Source organism: Ciona robusta, chromosome 3, assembly GCF_009617815.1.
Source record: "Ciona robusta chromosome 3, ASM961781v2".
Classification (NCBI taxonomy): domain Eukaryota; kingdom Metazoa; phylum Chordata; class Ascidiacea; order Phlebobranchia; family Cionidae; genus Ciona; species Ciona robusta.
This window is the reverse complement of record NC_143237.1, coordinates 8,805,443-8,824,957: the sequence shown is the minus strand read 5'-3', so window position 1 is coordinate 8,824,957 and position 19,515 is coordinate 8,805,443. Positions and strand designations below refer to the sequence as shown.

Here is a 19,515-nt window from a genome sequence, read left to right as displayed (position 1 = left end):
TACTGATGGTTTTACCCACCAAACATTTTATAAACAACAATTTTGAAACCGCTATGCACCCATTGCGTATTATAGAATACTAGTGTTGTAATTAGCCAATAAGTTATGCTATGTTAAATAATGATAATGTTAATCATACGTCTTATTCAAACTAAGTGTTTATACGTTTTATTTGCTGTAGGAATCATAGAATTGCGAGATACAAACGGTCCCACATTAAGTTTTCACGACCCTCTTTCAGCATGTCATTTCACCAATGCAGCAATGCGGATCGAACTGGTTGCCATCAGAGCATAAACGGGCTAGTGTATTCTGTTAATTTAGGCGCGCGGAAACATTCGAATCTCCAGTTACTCACATGCATTGCGCCTGGGGGAAAGCGCGATCGCTCTGCTTTAATTTCGACCAATCATGAGTGAGTATTATGGCGCAATCCTGGCCAAATGGAGCAGAAACGAAGCTCGACCTCACTTTGAGTTTGTACGCCGCCTATAGAGAGCTGTTGTTTGAACTCTAAGTTTTGCTTATTTCAAGTATATTGTTTAAGTTCCCGAAGATTTTAATTTCAAGATGGTAAGTATTTGCTTTTATACAACAGTAGACTATAAACTGTTATAATAAATTTATCATAATTCTGAGCGTTTTGTGCAATGAAATATTATAAAGCATGTATCGGTTGGTTTCATTCATTAAAGTTTATATTGAGCAGTTTGTTTGCTTAAGACTGATAAACCGCTGTTGTTTGTGTAGACGCGACCACGTCTCTTTTGTTTAATGGCGGATACATAACTTTACCACCAGCACAGTAAAATAAGCGATTCTGTCTCCTTTGGGAACCGAAATTATATAAACTGAAAGCGCTTAGCGTTTAGTAAATATTATCTTGAAATATTATATCCAATTTCAAGTGCTGAATTAATTTACGATTTAATCGTACCCGAATATTGGTAATTACCGAATAAAATATATAATAGAGGTAACTTTACACGGTTTTAGAATGTCACGTGTTAAATACAAAGTTATCCTCGTTTATCGCGTATTTTTATTGTAAACTCCGCTTAGCGCGCGCATGTATTACCGCAAATATATAGAAACAGTTTCCTACGTCGCATGTTATCGGGAAGCAAACCAGACTTTGAAACGCAATGAGCCATAGAACGCAGTTCCGCTACAGCCCAAGCATGAACCAAAACTCTATTAAACTGGAAATACATGAACTTACGATATATGGGTGTGCCGTCGTGTGCATAACAGACATTTAATTTTGTTTGTCGTTAAACTACAACAGTAAGTGATGCTTAAAGTTAAAACTAAAGTTGAGCGGCTTCATAACCGCTGTTTAATTCTGTATTATGACGTCATACTTAATCGCGTTCTATAAAGCCATGTACGGTTGCGCGCATATATGAAATGGATGTACACCCGTAAACAAGCTTTGACATTTAATATACTTAAGTACTTGCACTTGGCCCACTTAATACATTGAGTGTGTCAAGCAAACCACGGTATATATGGCGTAACAAAGCATCGGACGTTATATACAAACAAATACAATATAGTGGTGTGGGGGAAGATTGGACACCTTTTCATTCCATTTTCTCGTCCCACTTGGTAGTAAACAAAGAACATTCAACGAATTATAAACTGTATCTTCACGAATCTCATAGACTGGTGTTGGATATAATGTGCTGAATGCGTCCTGTCTCCCCCCACCCTATAATATTTTAAGTTCTAATTTATTTGGTCTGTTTTTTAGAGAGAATGCATTTCAATCCACGTCGGTCAAGCTGGTGTCCAGATGGGCAATGCATGTTGGGAGTTGTATTGCTTAGAGCACGGCATCCAACCCGATGGTCAGATGCCGAGTGACAAGACAATTGGAGGGGGTGACGATTCGTTCAACACCTTTTTCAGTGAGACAGGAGCCGGAAAACATGTTCCAAGAGCAGTTTTTGTCGATCTTGAACCGACTGTTGTTGGTAAGAAATACCAATAAAATTAAAAACTACGTGTGCGTGTAATATTATGTACTCGAGGTATTAATAAATGCTCTATTTTTCGCGTAGACGAAATACGTACGGGAACGTACAGGCAACTGTTTCATCCAGAGCAGTTGATCACCGGCAAAGAAGATGCCGCAAACAACTACGCCCGTGGCCACTACACTGTCGGTAAGTAAAGTAGAGGTTTAATACAGGCCCTAAGTAATGCGTATTTAATTTACAATATACCAATCTAAAGCATTCAATTATCATCACAGGCAAAGAACATGTTGATACTGTCCTTGATCGCATCCGAAAGCTTTCGGATCAATGCAGTGGCTTGCAGGGATTTTTGATCTTTCATTCGTTTGGTGGTGGCACTGGATCCGGATTTACGTCGTTGTTAATGGAGAGACTTTCCGTCGATTACGGAAAGAAATCAAAGCTGGAATTTGCAATCTACCCAGCACCGCAGGTTAAAAAAATATGTTAACATTTTCTAAGGATTTTTTTATTTCTGCGTTTGTATGATTGTGTGTACAAAAAACTACGTTCCAACTCCAATATATAGTATGAGATTTTTGTAACTTGTAGATTTCCACCGCCGTCGTTGAGCCGTACAACTCGGTCCTAACAACGCACACGACCTTGGAGCATTCGGACTGCGCGTTTATGGTTGACAACGAAGCTACCTACGATATTTGCAGAAGGAATTTGGATGTCGAAAGACCCACCTACACAAACCTTAACCGGTTGATTGGCCAGATCGTTTCATCCATCACGGCTTCGCTGCGTTTCGATGGCGCATTAAACGTGGATTTAACGGGTAACCTATTTAAATTTTGTAATGGGTTTATAACATCATTAGCTAGTCACTAATACACGCAATTAGCATTTAACCTTTAATTACTCGATTGCATCATGTTTTCATGTTTAATGTAAGGTTTGAACAAGCTTTCTAATCTCTCGCATCGGGATAATTAGTTAATTATACCTCTTAACATGCATTATACAATACCTCCAAACTATAGTACTTTCCTGTTTAGTTAATAATTTATATTGTCCTCGAATTGCAGAGTTCCAAACCAACTTGGTGCCATACCCACGTATTCACTTTCCATTGGTCACGTATGCTCCAGTCATTTCCGCTGAGAAAGCTTACCACGAACAATTATCCGTCTCTGAGATCACCAACTCGTGTTTCGAACCAGCCAATCAGATGGTAAAATGTGACCCACGCCATGGAAAGTACATGGCATGTTGTCTTTTGTACCGCGGTGATGTTGTCCCGAAGGACGTCAACGCTGCTATTGCTGCAATCAAAACCAAACGAACAATTCAGGTGAGGTACAATAAGAGTATTACCAGAAATCATATGTAAAAAAATTTAAAACGAGTCACCCACTTATACTTGTTTGGTCTAAAAACCTCGCCTCCTTTTCAGTTCGTCGATTGGTGTCCCACTGGTTTCAAAGTTGGTATCAACTACCAACCACCAACCGTTGTACCAGGTGGTGACTTGGCGAAAGTCCAACGTGCGGTTTGTATGTTGAGCAACACAACAGCGATTGCCGAGGCTTGGGCTCGTCTGGACCACAAGTTCGACTTGATGTACGCCAAACGTGCATTCGTTCACTGGTATGTCGGTTTTAGTATTAATATGAGTCGTCGGTTTTAGTATTAATATGAGTCGTCGGTTTTAGTATTAATAATAGTTTTTATTGTATTTTCTCGTTTGGTAATCAACAAAGAACATTCAAAGAAGGCTCCCATAGACCGTTGTTATTTGGTTTAAAACACGATCGGGAAATTCGAATATTGTGCTAAAGTGTTTTATCTTACCGCACAGTGCTATACCTGCTTTTATACCGTCTTTATTATACAAAGGTATGTCGGTGAGGGAATGGAAGAAGGAGAATTCTCCGAAGCTCGCGAGGATCTCGCTGCTCTGGAGAAAGATTATGAAGAAGTCGGCATCGATTCCGTCGATGAAGAGAATGACGAAGACGATGAATATTGAACAAACAAGAAGACTTTCGATTTTATGCTAATTTCAATTCACCTAAACTGTTACACCGGTTTTAAATATAACCCGCTTAAACATTAAACAAACTTGACATATTTTGCGGTTTTAAGTCTATTTCAATTTACACAAAGTGTTAAATGTGTTTTAAATATCGTCTGTTTAACTGATGGTTTGATTTTAACAATAAATGCAATGCTGAATAACAAAAGGCAGCCTTTCAAGTAAGAAATTTCTTACTTTTTACTTGGTTTTAATTTACGGGCCAATATGCTGCGAGGTTTCTCGATAAAACAGTAACAAGAGAGCACCGCTTTAATGAATGTGCACATCTGAGATAACTTGCATAAATTTTGCTCGCATCATTACTAAACGTTGATTCGTGCGGGTTTAGCTATTGTTCGGCATGATGAAAGATGGTGAAATAACTTTAGGCCGTTCATGTAAAAACTAGGTTTTACTTGGTAAAAATCGAGTCCTAAGCTTACAAGTTTTGTGATTTTTAAAAAAATCTATACGAAGTTAAATGATGAATAATTACTACAAGTTAGTAAAAATTATATTTTATTTACGATTATGTATAAAAAAATGAAATTTTAAAACTGCTAAAAACGTCACTGGCGGGCATTGTGACATTACAAAAAAATATGCGAGTTACGGGTTAAGATTTTGGAAGGCATGTCAGAACATGAGAAAAAATGTTCTTTAATTGGATCGATAGCTTTTAGCATCAGGGCGATCATAATATATAGTATACAGAGACGAATTTTAGCGACGATATTTGATACTTTCTATACCAATGCCACCAACATGTGATTAGGAATCTAATCTACTATTTTCTAGATTACAAAACCACGCGGATTTCATTTATAAAAAATAGGATTTGCAAAACATATTAATTATAAATATTTGACATAAACACGTATTTATGCAATTTTACACCGCACCAGCTTTTATTGCTACGAAAAAAACTTATGCATTGATTTTTAAAAATGCGGAAATGGATATTAATTAGAAAAGAATGATCATAACTGAACTTATATTATATTTTCCACGTCATGCGCACCTGGACGAGGTCAATTAGTTTTATTTTTCGCGCCGGCTAGTCCGCGTTTGCTGTTGGCAATCTCCTTGGCTCTTTCATCATCGTTAATATCCTCAGCTTTCGCATAAGCTGCAATCGCTTCTCGGAAACACTGACAGGCATCGCTCGGCCGGGAGGTCAGTTCATACGTAATACCAAGATTGTTTAAACAGACTCCATACACTTCAAACTTTCCGGCTTTCTTCTTATACACCCTCTTCATCATGGCGATCGCTTCTTTTAGTGTTTTCTCACGACTATCCAAATCGTTAACCAAGTACTCTGTGTATTCGATCCGATGCAAACACCAAACTTCCTGCAAACAGCGATCTTCCTCGCCGACGTCACTGGATCGTTGAATCATTGTTCGCATGCCACGCATCAGTGGAATCACGTGGGTTCGAACGATCGATTTTAATTCTTCGTCACGTGATAACATTGACTCGATAGATTCTCTTACCCCAAGACAGCAATTCGCTATCCCGACCAAACCTGCTTTAAGTTTATTTTCATAAAACTCGGCAGCGATTTGAAAGAATAAAATCGCTTCCATGTCTCTTCCTTCACCCCGAATACTATCAGCAAATTCTTTAATTTCATGCGGCGTGGTTTGCGATTTCTCAATTAATAACTTTTTCAGTTGAGCTCTGGTTCGAATCGCTTCTTCCCCTTCTCCAACCAACATACAACATCGGCAATGATCGACAAGACCCTTAGATCCAATGAAAGAAGAGTCGAACTTCATTAGACGACTTGATACGACGTAAGCTTCGTGATATTTCCGCTTTTGCAGCAGTTGACCGACATCTTAATTAATTTATCAATTATTGTGAAACTCCAACTTAAATACACCTAACATTAATAAGAGAGCAAAGCTTTAATGAATAGGCAAATATGTTACAACCTTAACATATATAAATGTCGTGAAACAACAATGTACATTGCACTAGAGTTGCATAACTCACCTTCATCTGCAATATTGTACGCCGAAGATTGAGTTAAATTATAAAATGTTGAGGCAAACAATTTTTTATGCAGACAACTAACAATTTAAAGTTCTATACCCCTCCTTGTTGTCTTACTTTGGCTGGTTTAGCAGCTTCAGATAAAACCTAATTATACGCTAGTTACGAATTTATAGGAACCTAATTACACGCTAATTTATGTTAATTGTTTAAAACGTGGTCAGTCGTCAGGAGGTGCTTAAGGTGTCACATCTTACCCCACAGTACAATACTAGAGTGTGTCAAAAGTGCAAAAGGAAAAAACTAAATTTCTTAAAACCCCATCCGTTATTTTTTTTCTGGCTTGGGCGCTGTACCAATGCAATAAATGACTTGAATTAATTAACTTTGACTAATAAACACACCCCTACCTGGAGGAGCAAAAATATCTTCAATTGTAGGTTTTCGTGTCGTCACTTCATCACCTAGATAATTTGTTGGAATGTTAATTGCTTTATCCTTGTGTTGCTGGAAATGATAGTCGTTATAACACAGATGTTCTGTTTCATACACCTCTAGGCCAGCTTATGAGTTACCAAGAACATAATTGTGTGGGTGATTGTTTTCTGAGAATTATTATTTTAGTTTTTATGTATGGTTTTATTATAAATTTTGCTGAATACTTTTATCAACAAACCTTGTGGGTCATTAGATGCTGAGGTTGGTGGTTCGCTTGGTTGCTCAGCTGTGTTAGTCACGTGATCTGCATTAAAACAAATGTAGTAAAATATAACATCTGCAATATTAAAAAACAGGACCTGCATCATTTACAGACAATGTAGTCTACTATAACTAGTTAAGAAAGCCTACTACCAACAGTTAACATTAAATCCGATGTTAAATTAACATGGCTAATGATGGTGTGGTATGAAATTCTATAAAAACATTTTGATACTGAATATTAATAATTTATATATATATTATAAAATAAATATTTAATAGCAGTTGAAAATTTTGATTTTATAAATGTAATCTAAGTTCTTTTATAGTTAAACTTAGCAAGTGGTGCTACACATTACATACAACAAACCTGCGTTTTCTTTGTTCATTCCAGTTACCCTAAAAACAATAAGTGAGATTTAATAATCAACGAGTATATAAACAATAACCCAACAACACACAACCTACCTGTTATCATCCAACATTCTTGTTGTTTTGGGTAGGAACTACAGTTATGACCCTGATACAAAACTACCTTAAACTTTTGTGAACAAAGATTTTGCGTTTCAAATTACGACTAAATGGTTGTGGAGTATCAGGTTTAATTGTACAAACAACGTTATGCGTATCCTACATTTACCTCAGCCTTATACTAAGCTAAACTCAAGATTACATATTCGTTTTAGCAATCATTCCATAAACTAATGTTACACATTTAACAATACAGAAAACATGCAGCACATAGCGTTAAACATCTAATAGAAACTTTGTGATATAACACAAACTGAATTATATTGGCTTGCACTGAAACTTTGACATCAGACATTAGCTCCCGAACTGTTTGGTCTAGGAGAATTGTTTAACATGTAAATATATGTGAGCAAAACAAACAGTGCGTTCGTCCACAAGACCTGGTACTAAACAATTAAAACACTGTGTAAGCAATGGGGATACATAGGTTCTATTTTTTCTCTGCTTTGCTGACTCTGATTAACTGAACAACCTCACTAAAGAGTTCCTGGTATTTAGAGTAGGAACAGTTAAAAATCATTTCAATAATTTCTACTTTACATAGAAATTCGACATTGCACCAACTAGACCATGCTAATGCTGATTATATTTATCAAATACAATTTTAACATTTTAACAAACTACTAACTATGAATATTACTATTCAGTGTAAAAACATATTTATATAATATTTGCCACACCAGCTTTTTATATGTTATATATATCATTACTTAATATTTAAATGTTGAAGCTTTATTTTCCCCCAAAATATGCTGTGTTTGATATTAACTCGAATCACCCGAATATTATACATATATTTCACAACTAACCGCAAACACAAAACTTACATATTATCTCCATAGGTCACAAACATTTAATTTAAACATTTCTTTAATATTAATACTTGCCATAAAAACATATTACCGTGATAAAAACAAATATATATATAATATACCTCAAAAATAAAACGTTATATATATAATATTTAAAAAAACAAGGAATAGACATGCTAACACATTTATTCAGTGTTTCAATGTAACTTGCTTTATCCTCGTGTTACAATGGTTATAATATAACACAGGTGTTTTCTGTTTTGTTTCATTCACCTCGTGCCAGCATACAAGTTAAGTTACCACAAATCTAACTTTGTGGGTGATTCATTTTTGGGATTTTTCATGTTTTTATGTATGGCTGACAATTTAGACAACCCTGGCTTGGAGCAATTGCTATTAAGCGTCTTGCTCAAGGACACATACGATACGCCCACAATGGTAGCAGCAATGAGCCTTGAAGGTTATAATGGTAGCTAATTATTAAAATATTGTGTTGTTTGTCTGCATGAGATGTTCCAACTTGGGTATTTAGTAGCGCTATGCAACATATTCAGAGCTGGTGTGGTAACAGCTTGTGCAAATATGTTTATACTGCGAATATTAGTATTTATAATGAAGAATATTTTTGAATTAATATATATATATATATATATTTTATGAATAGAATTCGCGAACAGCTGGTCTAGCCATGGTAAAATGTCCGAATTTTATGTTAGTGACATTATATGAGTAAAAGTAGAAAGTATTGAAAATGGTCACTAATTTCCTGCTTTGTATATTATATACCAGGATCAACCTGTTTACGCAGGTTCTATTCTTCTTTGCAGCTTGGCTGACTTTAAACATGAGCAATCGTTTCTATTTTATTGCATCAATTACCTTGAATAACCTGAATGCTTCTACAACCAATACTTCCTTGTTATGGTCGAAAACAGAAATCGGTCTCCCTTATTCTATTCGAAGAAATAGGTCTAAGCGTTAAGTGACTATATACAATATTCATACATCATTTAATTTTATTATAAAACGGCTAATTTATCATATAAATCAAAGAGATTAAAACGATTGATATAAATACTGCTGAAGTTCCTGGTCCTACAACATAGGTAAAGCCCCTGAATGGAGAATTTATTCACGACTCCAACATAGATATCGAAACGTGACAACGTTACCTTCATGAAATTTTATCCAAATTGTTTGGAGAAAACTATCACGCATTGGCAGAGTGCCGTTAAACGTAACCACCAACCACTAACCCGTATAAGCACATCTAACCCCTATAACCACTAGCCTCTTTCCACTATATCTAACCCCTAACTATATACCAACCTCCAATAGTTTCCGCCAACCTGATCTGTAACGTACTCGTGGATTCTTCACTACTACTTTAGTTTTGTAATATTAATCTATTTAAACTTAATCTTATTAATCTAATATCGGAAGCATGTTAAATATTAGTAGAAGAACGACCTGTTTTTCGATTAAAACAACAGTTTATATAAAACTGATCAACTCGGAAGGGGGCGCCCGTTTCTTGCGGAAGCGCGTTTCTTGCCTCGGGAGCAAAACGCGCGTTAATAATTGGTTGTGCTATTCGCGTGCAAGGTTGCAGCTAGTTTCGATGCAGTTGAGTCAGGACTGCGCGTTAAGTGAAGATCTAATGCGAAACTTGGTTGATCGAATATGCTGTATGAAAAATAGAGTTAGGTTTGGAATATTTAGCCAAAGAGTAAAACACGGGTGCGTAACTTAAATAGAATGTAGACCACCAAACAGCAACAACCAGCAGATCAATGATCAAACACAGGTGTGTGGTGACTTATTGTTTTTAATTAGAATGAGGATTTTCAATTTGCTGGCGACCACTCAATATCGTCGTAGTTTCAATCACCATATGAGCGTAATATAAAAATATTTTTTATCAACTCCGCATTTCGATTGTACTAATATCCGTTTATTTTAAGCTACATGTATATATCATGTTATTTACAGTCATAACAATACAGAAAATGAACTACTAGGCCAACTAGGTGGTTATACAGTAAAACAGGCAGTTAAGAAAGCATTCAAGCGTTAAAGTATACAGAATTAGTGCATAACTAAAATCATGGCAGTATTGAATAAGTTCAAACAAATGCAAGCATCGTCCGCTAAAAATGTTTGTCAATTTAGGCAAGCCTTAGCACACGCATGATGGCCTTGTAGAGTTCGCCAACTTCAATCTCTTGCTTTATAACTTCTACCAGCGTGTCTCTGTTGACCTCTGCCATGCACGCCTCAAAGAATGAGCAGTTAAAACATTTCCCCATAGGAGGCGGGACCAGTGGTTCATCGAGAATTCCATTAAACGCGATTACTTCTTCAAGGCAAAGTAACCATTGACCGGATATCTGTATGTAGTCCGTGTTGATATCCGGATACCTGTGGAGGGATTGCATTATTTGCAAGTGTCGTTGAGAGTTAGTTATGCCTTAATGTGTAATTTTTCCCGGGGAGTTGGAATCATTTGCACATTTTTAAGTTAGCACATTAAAAAGGCATACAGCACATTTAAAGGGCCTAAACACACCCCACGTCACTTTTATTTTTTATGGTAAATTCATAAAGCGACTGTTTTATTGATTCCAAAAATACTTTGCTTATTAAAATTGGTCCAGTATATAGGTATTCGTCCTCAAACAGTGATCTCTATTAAAATTGGTCCAGTATACAGGTATTCGTCCTCAAACAGTGATGATTCGTCCTCAAACAGTGATCTCTCTGGCGTAGGTATTCGTCCTCAAACAGTGATCTCTAGCGCTATCCTTTTTTTACTACGAGCTTCGTGATTGTGACGTAGGAACGTACTAGTCACGTGACTGATTCATTCGTAAAAGCGAAACCTGCGTTTTTTTGTGCTTTTTAGCGTTTTTTTTGTTCTCTCGTTTTTCGCTAAAAACACTGCCTCTCGCCTTTTTCAGTGTTTCTGAATGAGAGCGGCCACGCTTCAACAATTTTGTGACGTAATTTGTCACGTGGGTAGTACACTTCTCAATTTTTTCGCCACGCAACTTTCAAATCAGTTTTATGAATTTCACGGTGTTTGAGCTGGAATATCTTTGGTTATACAGAACCGATTAAAACAAGTAAGGTGTCGTTGGAATTAGAAAAACATACTCTATCTATTAAAGCGATGTACATTTGAGTGTGTTTAGGCCCTTTAAACATGTTTTTAACTATGTTTTCTTGTATCATTGATGGTAAACAACGAATATTTACGGATAAGCTACCGTAAGCCCGCGACTTTAAAAATGCGTGGTTAATTTTATTAACAGGATTAGGAAATACGGGATTTGGGTGCTAACGGTATCCCAACTTACCTCACAGAATTATATAATGTGGAATATATACTGAAGTTAAGATTTTTACGGAAAACTGTGTGAATGAAATATATAGGATATATTGCTGCTACAACTTGTGGTTAACTTACGATGATCTTATATTTTGCATGAGCGCTTCCATCCTTTGCATGAGATGACGATCAACACCGCCTTGTGACTTCAAGTAAATTAAGCTGACAGTGAAGGCAAGTGCGGATATTGCTGTATCTCCTGGTGCCGTGGTTCTGATCCAGTACACCCCACATGCCAGCAGAAGCTTCAATTCTTCATTGATGTTCCTGCAAGATTCTTCAAATTGACGAACTGCCTCTTCGTCCCCAACCAGTATAGATAGAATATGTTGCTTCCTAAACTTAATGAATTCGGGGTTTCTTTCCTGGTTGTTGGACACCTCAACCAACGCAGGGTTCAGGTTTTCTTGACGTTTCACACGGATAGGTTCCACCTCAATATAGTTGACGCCGACTCTATCGTACTCAACCACAGTCAAATCATCTCCTCTCACCAAAAGTTGGTACATTTGTTGCCGCAAAGCTCTCGTTGAGTCGTGGGGTGACGGTTTGTCTAGTTTGCTCATGAAAACTCGAAGACACCGTTTGTAAGGGTCATCTCCCCCCGTAGGTGCGTTCAGTATATCATGGGCAAAGCGTGGTAAATTTTCCCTCAAATTTCCATCTTCCACCGAATCATGCTTGTTGTTTAAAAGGAGGTTCGACATATCTTCGTCTCTTACTTGCTCTCTAACTTTCAAACGAAATATTTGACGAACCCGAGGATAGCGAAAGAATGCGAGGCGCTCCTCCAAACGTACTTGGATGTTGGGGTGATCATCTCTGTTCCCAAGGGAGGCGACGATTCTTTCGATAAGGTCGTCATCCGTGATGTAATTACCATCCATCCATCTGAAGAAAATTTCGAAATAACGTCGATAAGACTCATGCTCCTGAAATGGAAAAAGAGATTTTACTTTAATTTACCAAAAAAACATATTTACGGTTGTTTCCAAGGTCAAACTTGGGGGTATAATGTTTATGTGTTATAGCATTACTTAATACTTAATAAATGAAGCTTCGTTTCTTCCCAACTATGCTGGGTTTAAGCCGAATCACCTGATGAACATATATATGCGCCTATAGTACAGGGAGCAAGCGCCGCAGAATGTAACCGAAACATCTGCAACTATATATAGTAGTTTTATTGGAAACCCGTACAAGTAACCTGAATACATTTCACGACTAACCGCAAACACAAAACTTACATATTATCTCCCGTACGTATTATAAAAGGTGTACTAACTGTGTTTCCAATATGGGAGACAATCTACACTATAGATTATTTTGCGATCTATATTGGTGGGCGTCTATATATAGTCAACTGACTGAGGTTGTAAAAAACAACGGGTCGCTGCAAGTTGTTTAACCCCGTAGACATGTCAGTTTTAAACTATAAAAAAATATTCATTTGTTAAAAATATTTTTATTGTTATAACTAATCCCAATCATACCCCAAAGTGTTGGTCGACAAACGATTGAAAATATCCCTCCGGAAAGTAAGACTTTCTGCCGAAGAATATGTCCAGGTACGAAACCACATTGGTGGGGATATTATACTGGCGTGAAAAATGCTCGATGTGGTAAAATTTTGCAGTGATGCCTCCTACCCTGCTTATTTCCGCATCGTCCTGTAAAAATATGTTAAGATATCGGCACTGGATGAATATTGAACACCGGGCTTACATTCCATTTGAAGTATCTAACTGGCAACCAACCATGACTCAAGTTATGCACGCAATACTCCGTATCACTCGCCAACACTTTGGCTCCAAGTAGATTAGCAATTGCTGCTGTGCTGGAATTCATATCTCCCACACCGTTAACAAAAGGAATTCCCAATTCTTGATTCACCGTTGCTAAGATCGTACCTATAATACAAGAAGTTTTGAAGTATTGCTTTACGAAATGTGTAGCAGTGGTCCCCAATGGCATTCTACCATCATATCATACTTCATTCGTTTCATATACAGCTCCCTTAATATAAACAATATAGCCTACCATACTGTGGGGTAAAATGGATACCGTTACCACCTAAATCCCTTATTTATTTCTGGTCGTCTTGCTACCAGCCAACGAAGGATCGCGGGACTAAGGTTATATAACAGTTATGTTAAAGTTGCAGCATGTATACACTCTCTATACTATAGAGTCTATAGTATATACCATTTGAAGCCTGCGTGGCAACAGAGGCATAACTATTGTAGCTGTCCATCTGGTTCATATTTATTAAGAGTGACAAAGACACTTTCAATCGCTTTTCTAAGTTATCGATTGGGGCGTCGTTTATAAAGAGCACACAAACCTTATACTTACGACAAAAGGGTAACTTGTTCGTTCCGTCTATTTTCTCTTCTTTAATGAATTGCTCCATTTCAGCAATAACTTTTACCGCTTGATTGAACACCTTTTCGTGGTTTGACCCATATTTAAATCTAAGATAATAATAAGTAGGAATGAATAAATGTAACTTACTTTATCCTCGCGTCACCGGAAAACGACAGTCGTTATAACACGGGTGTTTATACACTTCGTGCCAGCTTATGAGTTACCCATGTATATGTTACTTTGGAGATAATTATTTTTATAGGGGATTTTTCTTTTTTTATGTGTGGCTGATAATTTGGACAACCCATTAGTGACCACTAGGTTGGAACAATTGCCGTTAAGTGTCTTGCCCAAGGATGCATACGCCACATATTAGCAAGGCGCCTTGAACCCATTACGACTGGGTTACAGGCAGGCGCGCTAACCACTTTGCCACGGCGCCGGTTAAAAAAATGTGTCTGTATTAAAATCGTTTATTAGTGAGGTTAAGCAACTTTTTTTATAGAATCTGAACTTTACTATCAATTAATGCGAGTTTTGTATGAAAGACACATGTTAATGACTTATTATTATTTATCGTAATTGAAACATTATTTTTAGTATAATATCATAGGATTAAAATTAAATTCTAACATAACCTAATTACTGCGTAATTACAGTTTGTTTAAACTCCCGAAAACAAACGTTTTTCAACGAAGACAAGGTGAACTAGTGTAAGTTTACAAGTCAACACATGGTACAGGAGTTGTACAAAACGTATTTACACATACATTCTTTACCAGTCACTCAATCCTCATACATCATAAGTCTTCATGATTTATAACATATGTATAAATACATTCCACCTACTGCTCCACAGTCACCAATGGCGACTGAAAGCCACTTGGTTGGTTATTTCTGGTTTGTTTTTGATCTAGCTTAGTCGCCCTTTGTAGTAAAAAGGTTAAATAATACGATGCTAATTAGTTTAATACGTGCTCAGTCATTAGATCTTTGCTCTCTTGTTTAATTTTTTTTTTGAAAACGGTAGCGAAGATCATTTATATTTTATTCTATTGAAACAAAGAAGAGATCTGAATAAAAAGCAAGACGGTGGTCGTTATTGCTACACGAGGGTTCTTGTAAATTTACATTACTCTATACAATACTCTATAACTTCAACACGTATTTACCCGTCAAACACAATAACTGGTCTGATGCCACAAGTGCGAAGATTTGTGTAAAACTTGATCGCTTGCTCCCGAAATTGGTCGAGCGGCGCTCTGTAGATGCAAAAAAGCTAGTAGAACTATGGGTTAAGATGGGATGCAGTTAGATAAGATGGGATGCAGTTCAGATAATTTTGCAAGTAAAACGACTACATGTTTAATAACAAACGTACCGTAAAAAGAGATGTATAGTAGGGTGGGGGTAGATGGGACACATTTTCATTCTATTTTCTCGTCCGATTTGGTAGTAAACAAAGAGCATTCAAAGAATTGCATAACCGTATCCTCACGACTCCCATAGATCGTTGTTAAATGTTTAAAACACATTATGTGCTAAAGGTGTCCTATCTTACCCCACCCTACTATATCAACATAATTTTAAGGTTTGCAACAATTTTTCAATGATAAAGATTTAATATACTATAACAAACCTACAGTAAAAAGAGATGTATTTCTTGTTTAACTTTACCATACCTGCCCTCACAAGCGTCGTAGAAGTGGTAAAACAGTTCGCTGCCATCTATAACCAATATCTCGTTTCGAATTGTAACACTTTGGAAACATCGATCTGTATTTATTTTGCAAAAGTTTTCAAAACCCTTTATGCCCATTCTGAAGTTCACTTTAAACAGTTGCCTACAACCCAGACAAGAAACGAGACTAAAGTATTGATCTCAACATTGGAAAAGGCAGGCAAGAATCGGGTACAACTCATGGGAAATACCCCATTTTTTCATACGAAGGGTTAGGCGTTAGGTTGACAATGTTAAAAGGTTTCACATGTACGTTTTAAGAAAATCACTCTGGGTCCAACCGGGCCTTCAGACCGGGAATGTTTTAGCATATTTTTTCCCTTCGGGCCCGCTGGCTGTGTAATGTGCGACTCGTTTAGAACACGATCAGGATATTATGTATAAAGGTATGTCGTGCCAAAAGTGTCCCATCTGACCCCACAGTACTATATCATAATGGAACATTTGTATGTTGATATTTTGTTAATTACTACATTACAAACACTGCGGTAACAACATGAAAGTCCTTCAACGTTTATAGAACCGATGGAAATTGAGCAGCCTCACGACTGCGTCGAAGTTGAACCCTTGACACAAAATTAAAAGATACACCGTTCGGGATTGCACTTGTAGCAGCTGGGTTTCGACTCCGACGCGGCTGCAGCTTTATCTTTTTATAAAAAAGCGACCGTTGGCTACGGTCTTGATTAATGTTCACAATTAAATTTACTCGTTACCCCTCAACAAAAAACACACGCATGAGTTAGCATGACACTTTGAATATATATAGATCTCTTTATCTCTTTGGCAAAAGCTTTCAAACCCTCTACACATACAGCCTACGCCCATTCTGAAGTCCACTTTTAACAGTTGCCTACAACCCAGACTAATAGCGAAACTAAATTATTGATCTCAACAATGGAAAAGGCAGACAAGAATTGGGTACAACTCATGGGAAATACCCCATTTTTTCATACGAAGTGATAGACGTTAGGGGTTTGAGGCGAGAGGTATACCTAGCCTCTTGAGAGTTATAGTCTACTCTAGAATATCCGCAAGCAAAATTATAGGCCTCACAATGTTAAAATATTTCACATGTACGTTTTAAGAAAATCACTCTGGGTCCCACCGGGCCTTCACACTAGGAATGTTTTAGCATATTTTTGCCTTCGGGCCCGCCGGGCGTATTTTAGTATGACCCGTTTAAAACACGATCAGGATATTATGTACTAAAGGTATTACGTGCCAAAAGTGTCCCATCTGACCCCACAGTACTATATCATAACGGGACATTTGTATGTTGATATTTTGTTAATTACTACATTACAAACACTGCGGTATAACAACATGAAAGCTCTATAACGTTTATAGAACCGATGGAAATTGAGCAGCTTCACGACTGCGTCGGAGTTGAACCCTTCACGAACGCAAAATTAAAAGATAAAGTCCGACGCGGCTGCAGTTTTATCTTTTTATGAAAAAGCGACCGTTGGCTACGGTCTTGATTAATGCTCACAATTACTTTTTTACTCGTTACCCCTCAACAAAAAACACACGCACGAGTTAGCATGACACTTTGAAAATATCGATCTCTATCTCTTTGGCAAAAGCTTTCAAAACCCTCTACACGTACAGCCTACGCCCATTCTGAAGTTCACTTTTAACAGTTGCCTACAACCCAGACTAATAGCGAAACTAAAGTATTGATCTCAACAAAAGAAAAGGCAGACAAGAATCGGGTACACCTCATGGGAACTACCCCATTTTTTCATACGAAGTGATAGACGTTAGGGGTTTGAGGCGAGAGGTATACCTAGCCTCTTGAGAGTTATAGTCTACTCTAGAATATCCGCAAGCAAAATTATGGGCCTCACAATGTTAAAATATTTCACATGTACGTTTTAAGAAAATCACTCTGGGTCCCACCGGGCCTTCACACCAGGAATGTTTTAGCATATTTTTGCCTTCGGGCCCGCCGGGCGTATTTGAGTATGACCCGTTTAAAACACAATCAGGATATTATGTACTAAAGGTATTACGTGCCAAAAGTGTCCCATCTGAACCCACAGTACTATATCATAACGGGACATTTGTATGTTGATATTTTGTTAATTATTACATTACAAACACTGCGGTATAACAACATGAAAGCTCTATAACGTTTATAGAACCGATGGAAATTGAGCAGCTTCACGACTGCGTCGGAGTTGAACCCTTCACGGCCACACAAAATAAAAGATACACCGTTCGGGATTGCACTTGTTGGAGCTAGGGTTCCACTCAGACGCGGCTGCAGTTTTAGCTTTTTATAAAAAAGCGACCCTTGGCTATAACTTGATTAATGCTCACAATTACTTTTTTACTCGTTACCCCTTAACAAAAAACACATGCATGAGTTAGCATGACACTTTGAAAATATCGATCTCTATCTCTTTGGCAAAAGCTTTCAAAACCCTCTACACATACAGCCTACGCCCATTCTGAAGTTCACTTTTAACAGTTGCCTACGACACAGACTAATAGCGAAACTAAAGTATTGATCTCAACAAAAGAAAAGGCAGACAAGAATCGGGTACAACTCATGGGAAATACCCCGTTTTGTCATACGAAGGGTTAGGTGTTAGGGGTTTGAGACGAGAGGTACCTAGCCTCTTGAGAGTTATCTACCACATTTTGGTAGATATTTTAACGGGATAGCCCATTCGCACAAAAGTCTAGAATATCCGCAAGCAAAATTACAGGCCTGACAATGTTAAAAGGTTTCACATGTACGTTTTAAGAAAATCACTCTGGGTCCAACCGGGCCTTCAGACCGGAAATGTTTTAGTATTTTTTTCTTTCGGGCCCGCCGTGCGTGTTTTAGTACGACCCGTTTAAAACACGATCAGGATATTATGTACTAAAGGTATTACGTGCCAAGAGTGTCCCATCTTACCCCACAGTACTATATCAAAACGGAACATTTGTATGTTGGTATTTTGTTAATTATTACAATACAAACACTGCGGTAACAACATGAAAGTCCTTCAACGTTTATAGAACCGATGGAAATTGAGCAGCTTCAGGACTGCGTCGGAGTTAAACCCTTCACGACCACTAAATTAAAAGATAAAGTTCGGGATTGCACTTGTAGCAGCTACGGTTCGACTCCGACGCGGCTGCAGCTTTAGCTTTTTTATAAAAAGCAACCGTTGGCTATAACTGGATTAATGTTTACAATTACTTTTTTACTCGTTACCCCTCAACAAAAAACACACGCATGAGTTAGCATGACACTTTGAAAATATCGATCTCTATCTCTTTGGCAAAAGCTTTCAAAACCCTCTACAGTCTACAGCCCACGCCCATTCTGAAGTTCACTTTTTACAGTTGCCTTCAACCCAGACTAATAGCAAAACTAAAGTATTGATCTCAACAAAAGAAAAGGCCGACAAGAATCGGGTACACCTCATGGGAACTACCCCATTTTTTCATACGAAGGGATAGACGTTAGGGGTTTGAGGCGAGAAGTACCTAGCCTCTTGAGAGTTATCTACCACATTTTGGTAGATATTTTAACGGGATAGCCCATTTGCACAAAAGTCTAGAATATCCGCAAGCAAAATTACAGGCCTGACAATGTTAAAAGGTTTCACATGTACGTTTTAAGAAAATCACTCTGGGTCCAACCGGGCCTTCACACCGGGAATGTTTTGGCATATTTTTTTAAGTGTCCCATCTTACCCCACAGTACTATATCAAAACGGAACATTTGTATGTTGGTATTTTGTTAATTATTACAATACAAACACTGCGGTAACAACATGAAAGTCCTTCAACGTTTATAGAACCGATGGAAATTGAGCAGCTTCAGGACTGCGTCGGAGTTAAACCCTTCACGACCACTAAATTAAAAGATAAAGTTCGGGATTGCACTTGTAGCAGCTAGGGTTCGACTCCGA

At 37.5% G+C, this 19,515-nt stretch overlaps 3 protein-coding genes across 5 annotated transcripts; 1 reads left to right on the top strand and 2 right to left on the bottom strand.

Moving 5' to 3' along the window:
- Positions 1 to 414: 414 nt before the first annotated feature.
- On the top strand, positions 415 to 4,216 carry LOC149738974 (tubulin alpha chain, testis-specific-like). Its single transcript, XM_089875620.1, has 8 exons — positions 415 to 573; positions 1,757 to 1,979; positions 2,067 to 2,171; positions 2,261 to 2,457; positions 2,577 to 2,808; positions 3,059 to 3,324; positions 3,427 to 3,620; positions 3,870 to 4,216. Exons 1-8 carry the CDS (start codon positions 571 to 573, stop codon positions 4,000 to 4,002), a joined length of 1,353 nt encoding a protein of 450 aa, XP_089731746.1. The 5' UTR covers positions 415 to 570; the 3' UTR covers positions 4,003 to 4,216.
- A 336-nt stretch (positions 4,217 to 4,552) lies between these two features.
- On the bottom strand, positions 4,553 to 9,499 carry LOC149738973 (uncharacterized). 2 transcript variants are annotated; one of them, XM_089875631.1, is made up of 5 exons: positions 8,976 to 9,499; positions 7,124 to 7,152; positions 6,731 to 6,796; positions 6,465 to 6,518; positions 4,553 to 5,896 (listed from the first exon to the last, which is right to left on the bottom strand). In XM_089875631.1, exons 2-5 carry the CDS (start codon positions 7,140 to 7,142, stop codon positions 5,082 to 5,084), a joined length of 954 nt encoding a protein of 317 aa, XP_089731757.1. In that variant the 5' UTR covers positions 7,143 to 7,152; positions 8,976 to 9,499; the 3' UTR covers positions 4,553 to 5,081. The 2 variants fall into 2 exon arrangements, with proteins under 2 accessions (XP_089731757.1, XP_089731756.1); XM_089875630.1 differs by lacking the exon at positions 8,976 to 9,499 and adding an exon at positions 7,222 to 8,967.
- Positions 9,500 to 9,874: 375 nt separating this feature from the next.
- On the bottom strand, positions 9,875 to 18,373 carry LOC149738972 (single-strand DNA endonuclease ASTE1-like). Of its 2 annotated transcripts, none has more exons than XM_089875611.1 (7): positions 15,236 to 15,488; positions 15,027 to 15,116; positions 13,843 to 13,961; positions 13,213 to 13,397; positions 12,981 to 13,157; positions 11,566 to 12,419; positions 9,875 to 10,517 (listed from the first exon to the last, which is right to left on the bottom strand). In XM_089875611.1, the coding sequence occupies exons 1-7, from the start codon at positions 15,322 to 15,324 to the stop codon at positions 10,265 to 10,267; spliced, it is 1,767 nt and encodes a 588-aa protein (XP_089731737.1). In that variant the 5' UTR covers positions 15,325 to 15,488; the 3' UTR covers positions 9,875 to 10,264. The 2 variants fall into 2 exon arrangements, with proteins under 2 accessions (XP_089731737.1, XP_089731736.1); XM_089875610.1 differs by lacking the exon at positions 15,236 to 15,488 and adding an exon at positions 15,537 to 18,373 and having other exon boundaries at positions 9,881 to 10,517.
- Positions 18,374 to 19,515: the final 1,142 nt, after the last annotated feature.

Bases quoted from the DNA above. Each gene is read 5' to 3' on its own strand.
- LOC149738973 (XM_089875630.1), bottom strand. The intron at 6,797-7,123 runs GTTTGTTGTATG...GTTTTAATGCAG, and splicing joins AATGAACAAAGAAAACGCAG to ATCACGTGACTAACACAGCT. The intron at 5,897-6,464 runs GTAGGGGTGTGT...AAATTAATTAAG, and splicing joins AGATATTTTTGCTCCTCCAG to ATGTCGGTCAACTGCTGCAA.
- LOC149738974 (XM_089875620.1), top strand. The intron at 1,980-2,066 runs GTAAGAAATACC...TTTTTCGCGTAG, and splicing joins TCTTGAACCGACTGTTGTTG to ACGAAATACGTACGGGAACG. The intron at 3,325-3,426 runs GTGAGGTACAAT...CCTCCTTTTCAG, and splicing joins AAACCAAACGAACAATTCAG to TTCGTCGATTGGTGTCCCAC.
- LOC149738972 (XM_089875610.1), bottom strand. From the start codon at position 15,673: ATGGGCATAAAGGGTTTTGAAAACTTTTGCAAAATAAATACAGATCGA. The intron at 15,117-15,536 runs GTATGGTAAAGT...TTGCATCTACAG, and splicing joins TACGACGCTTGTGAGGGCAG to AGCGCCGCTCGACCAATTTC. The intron at 13,158-13,212 runs GTAAGCCCGGTG...ATATTTTTACAG, and splicing joins TTAGATACTTCAAATGGAAT to GACGATGCGGAAATAAGCAG.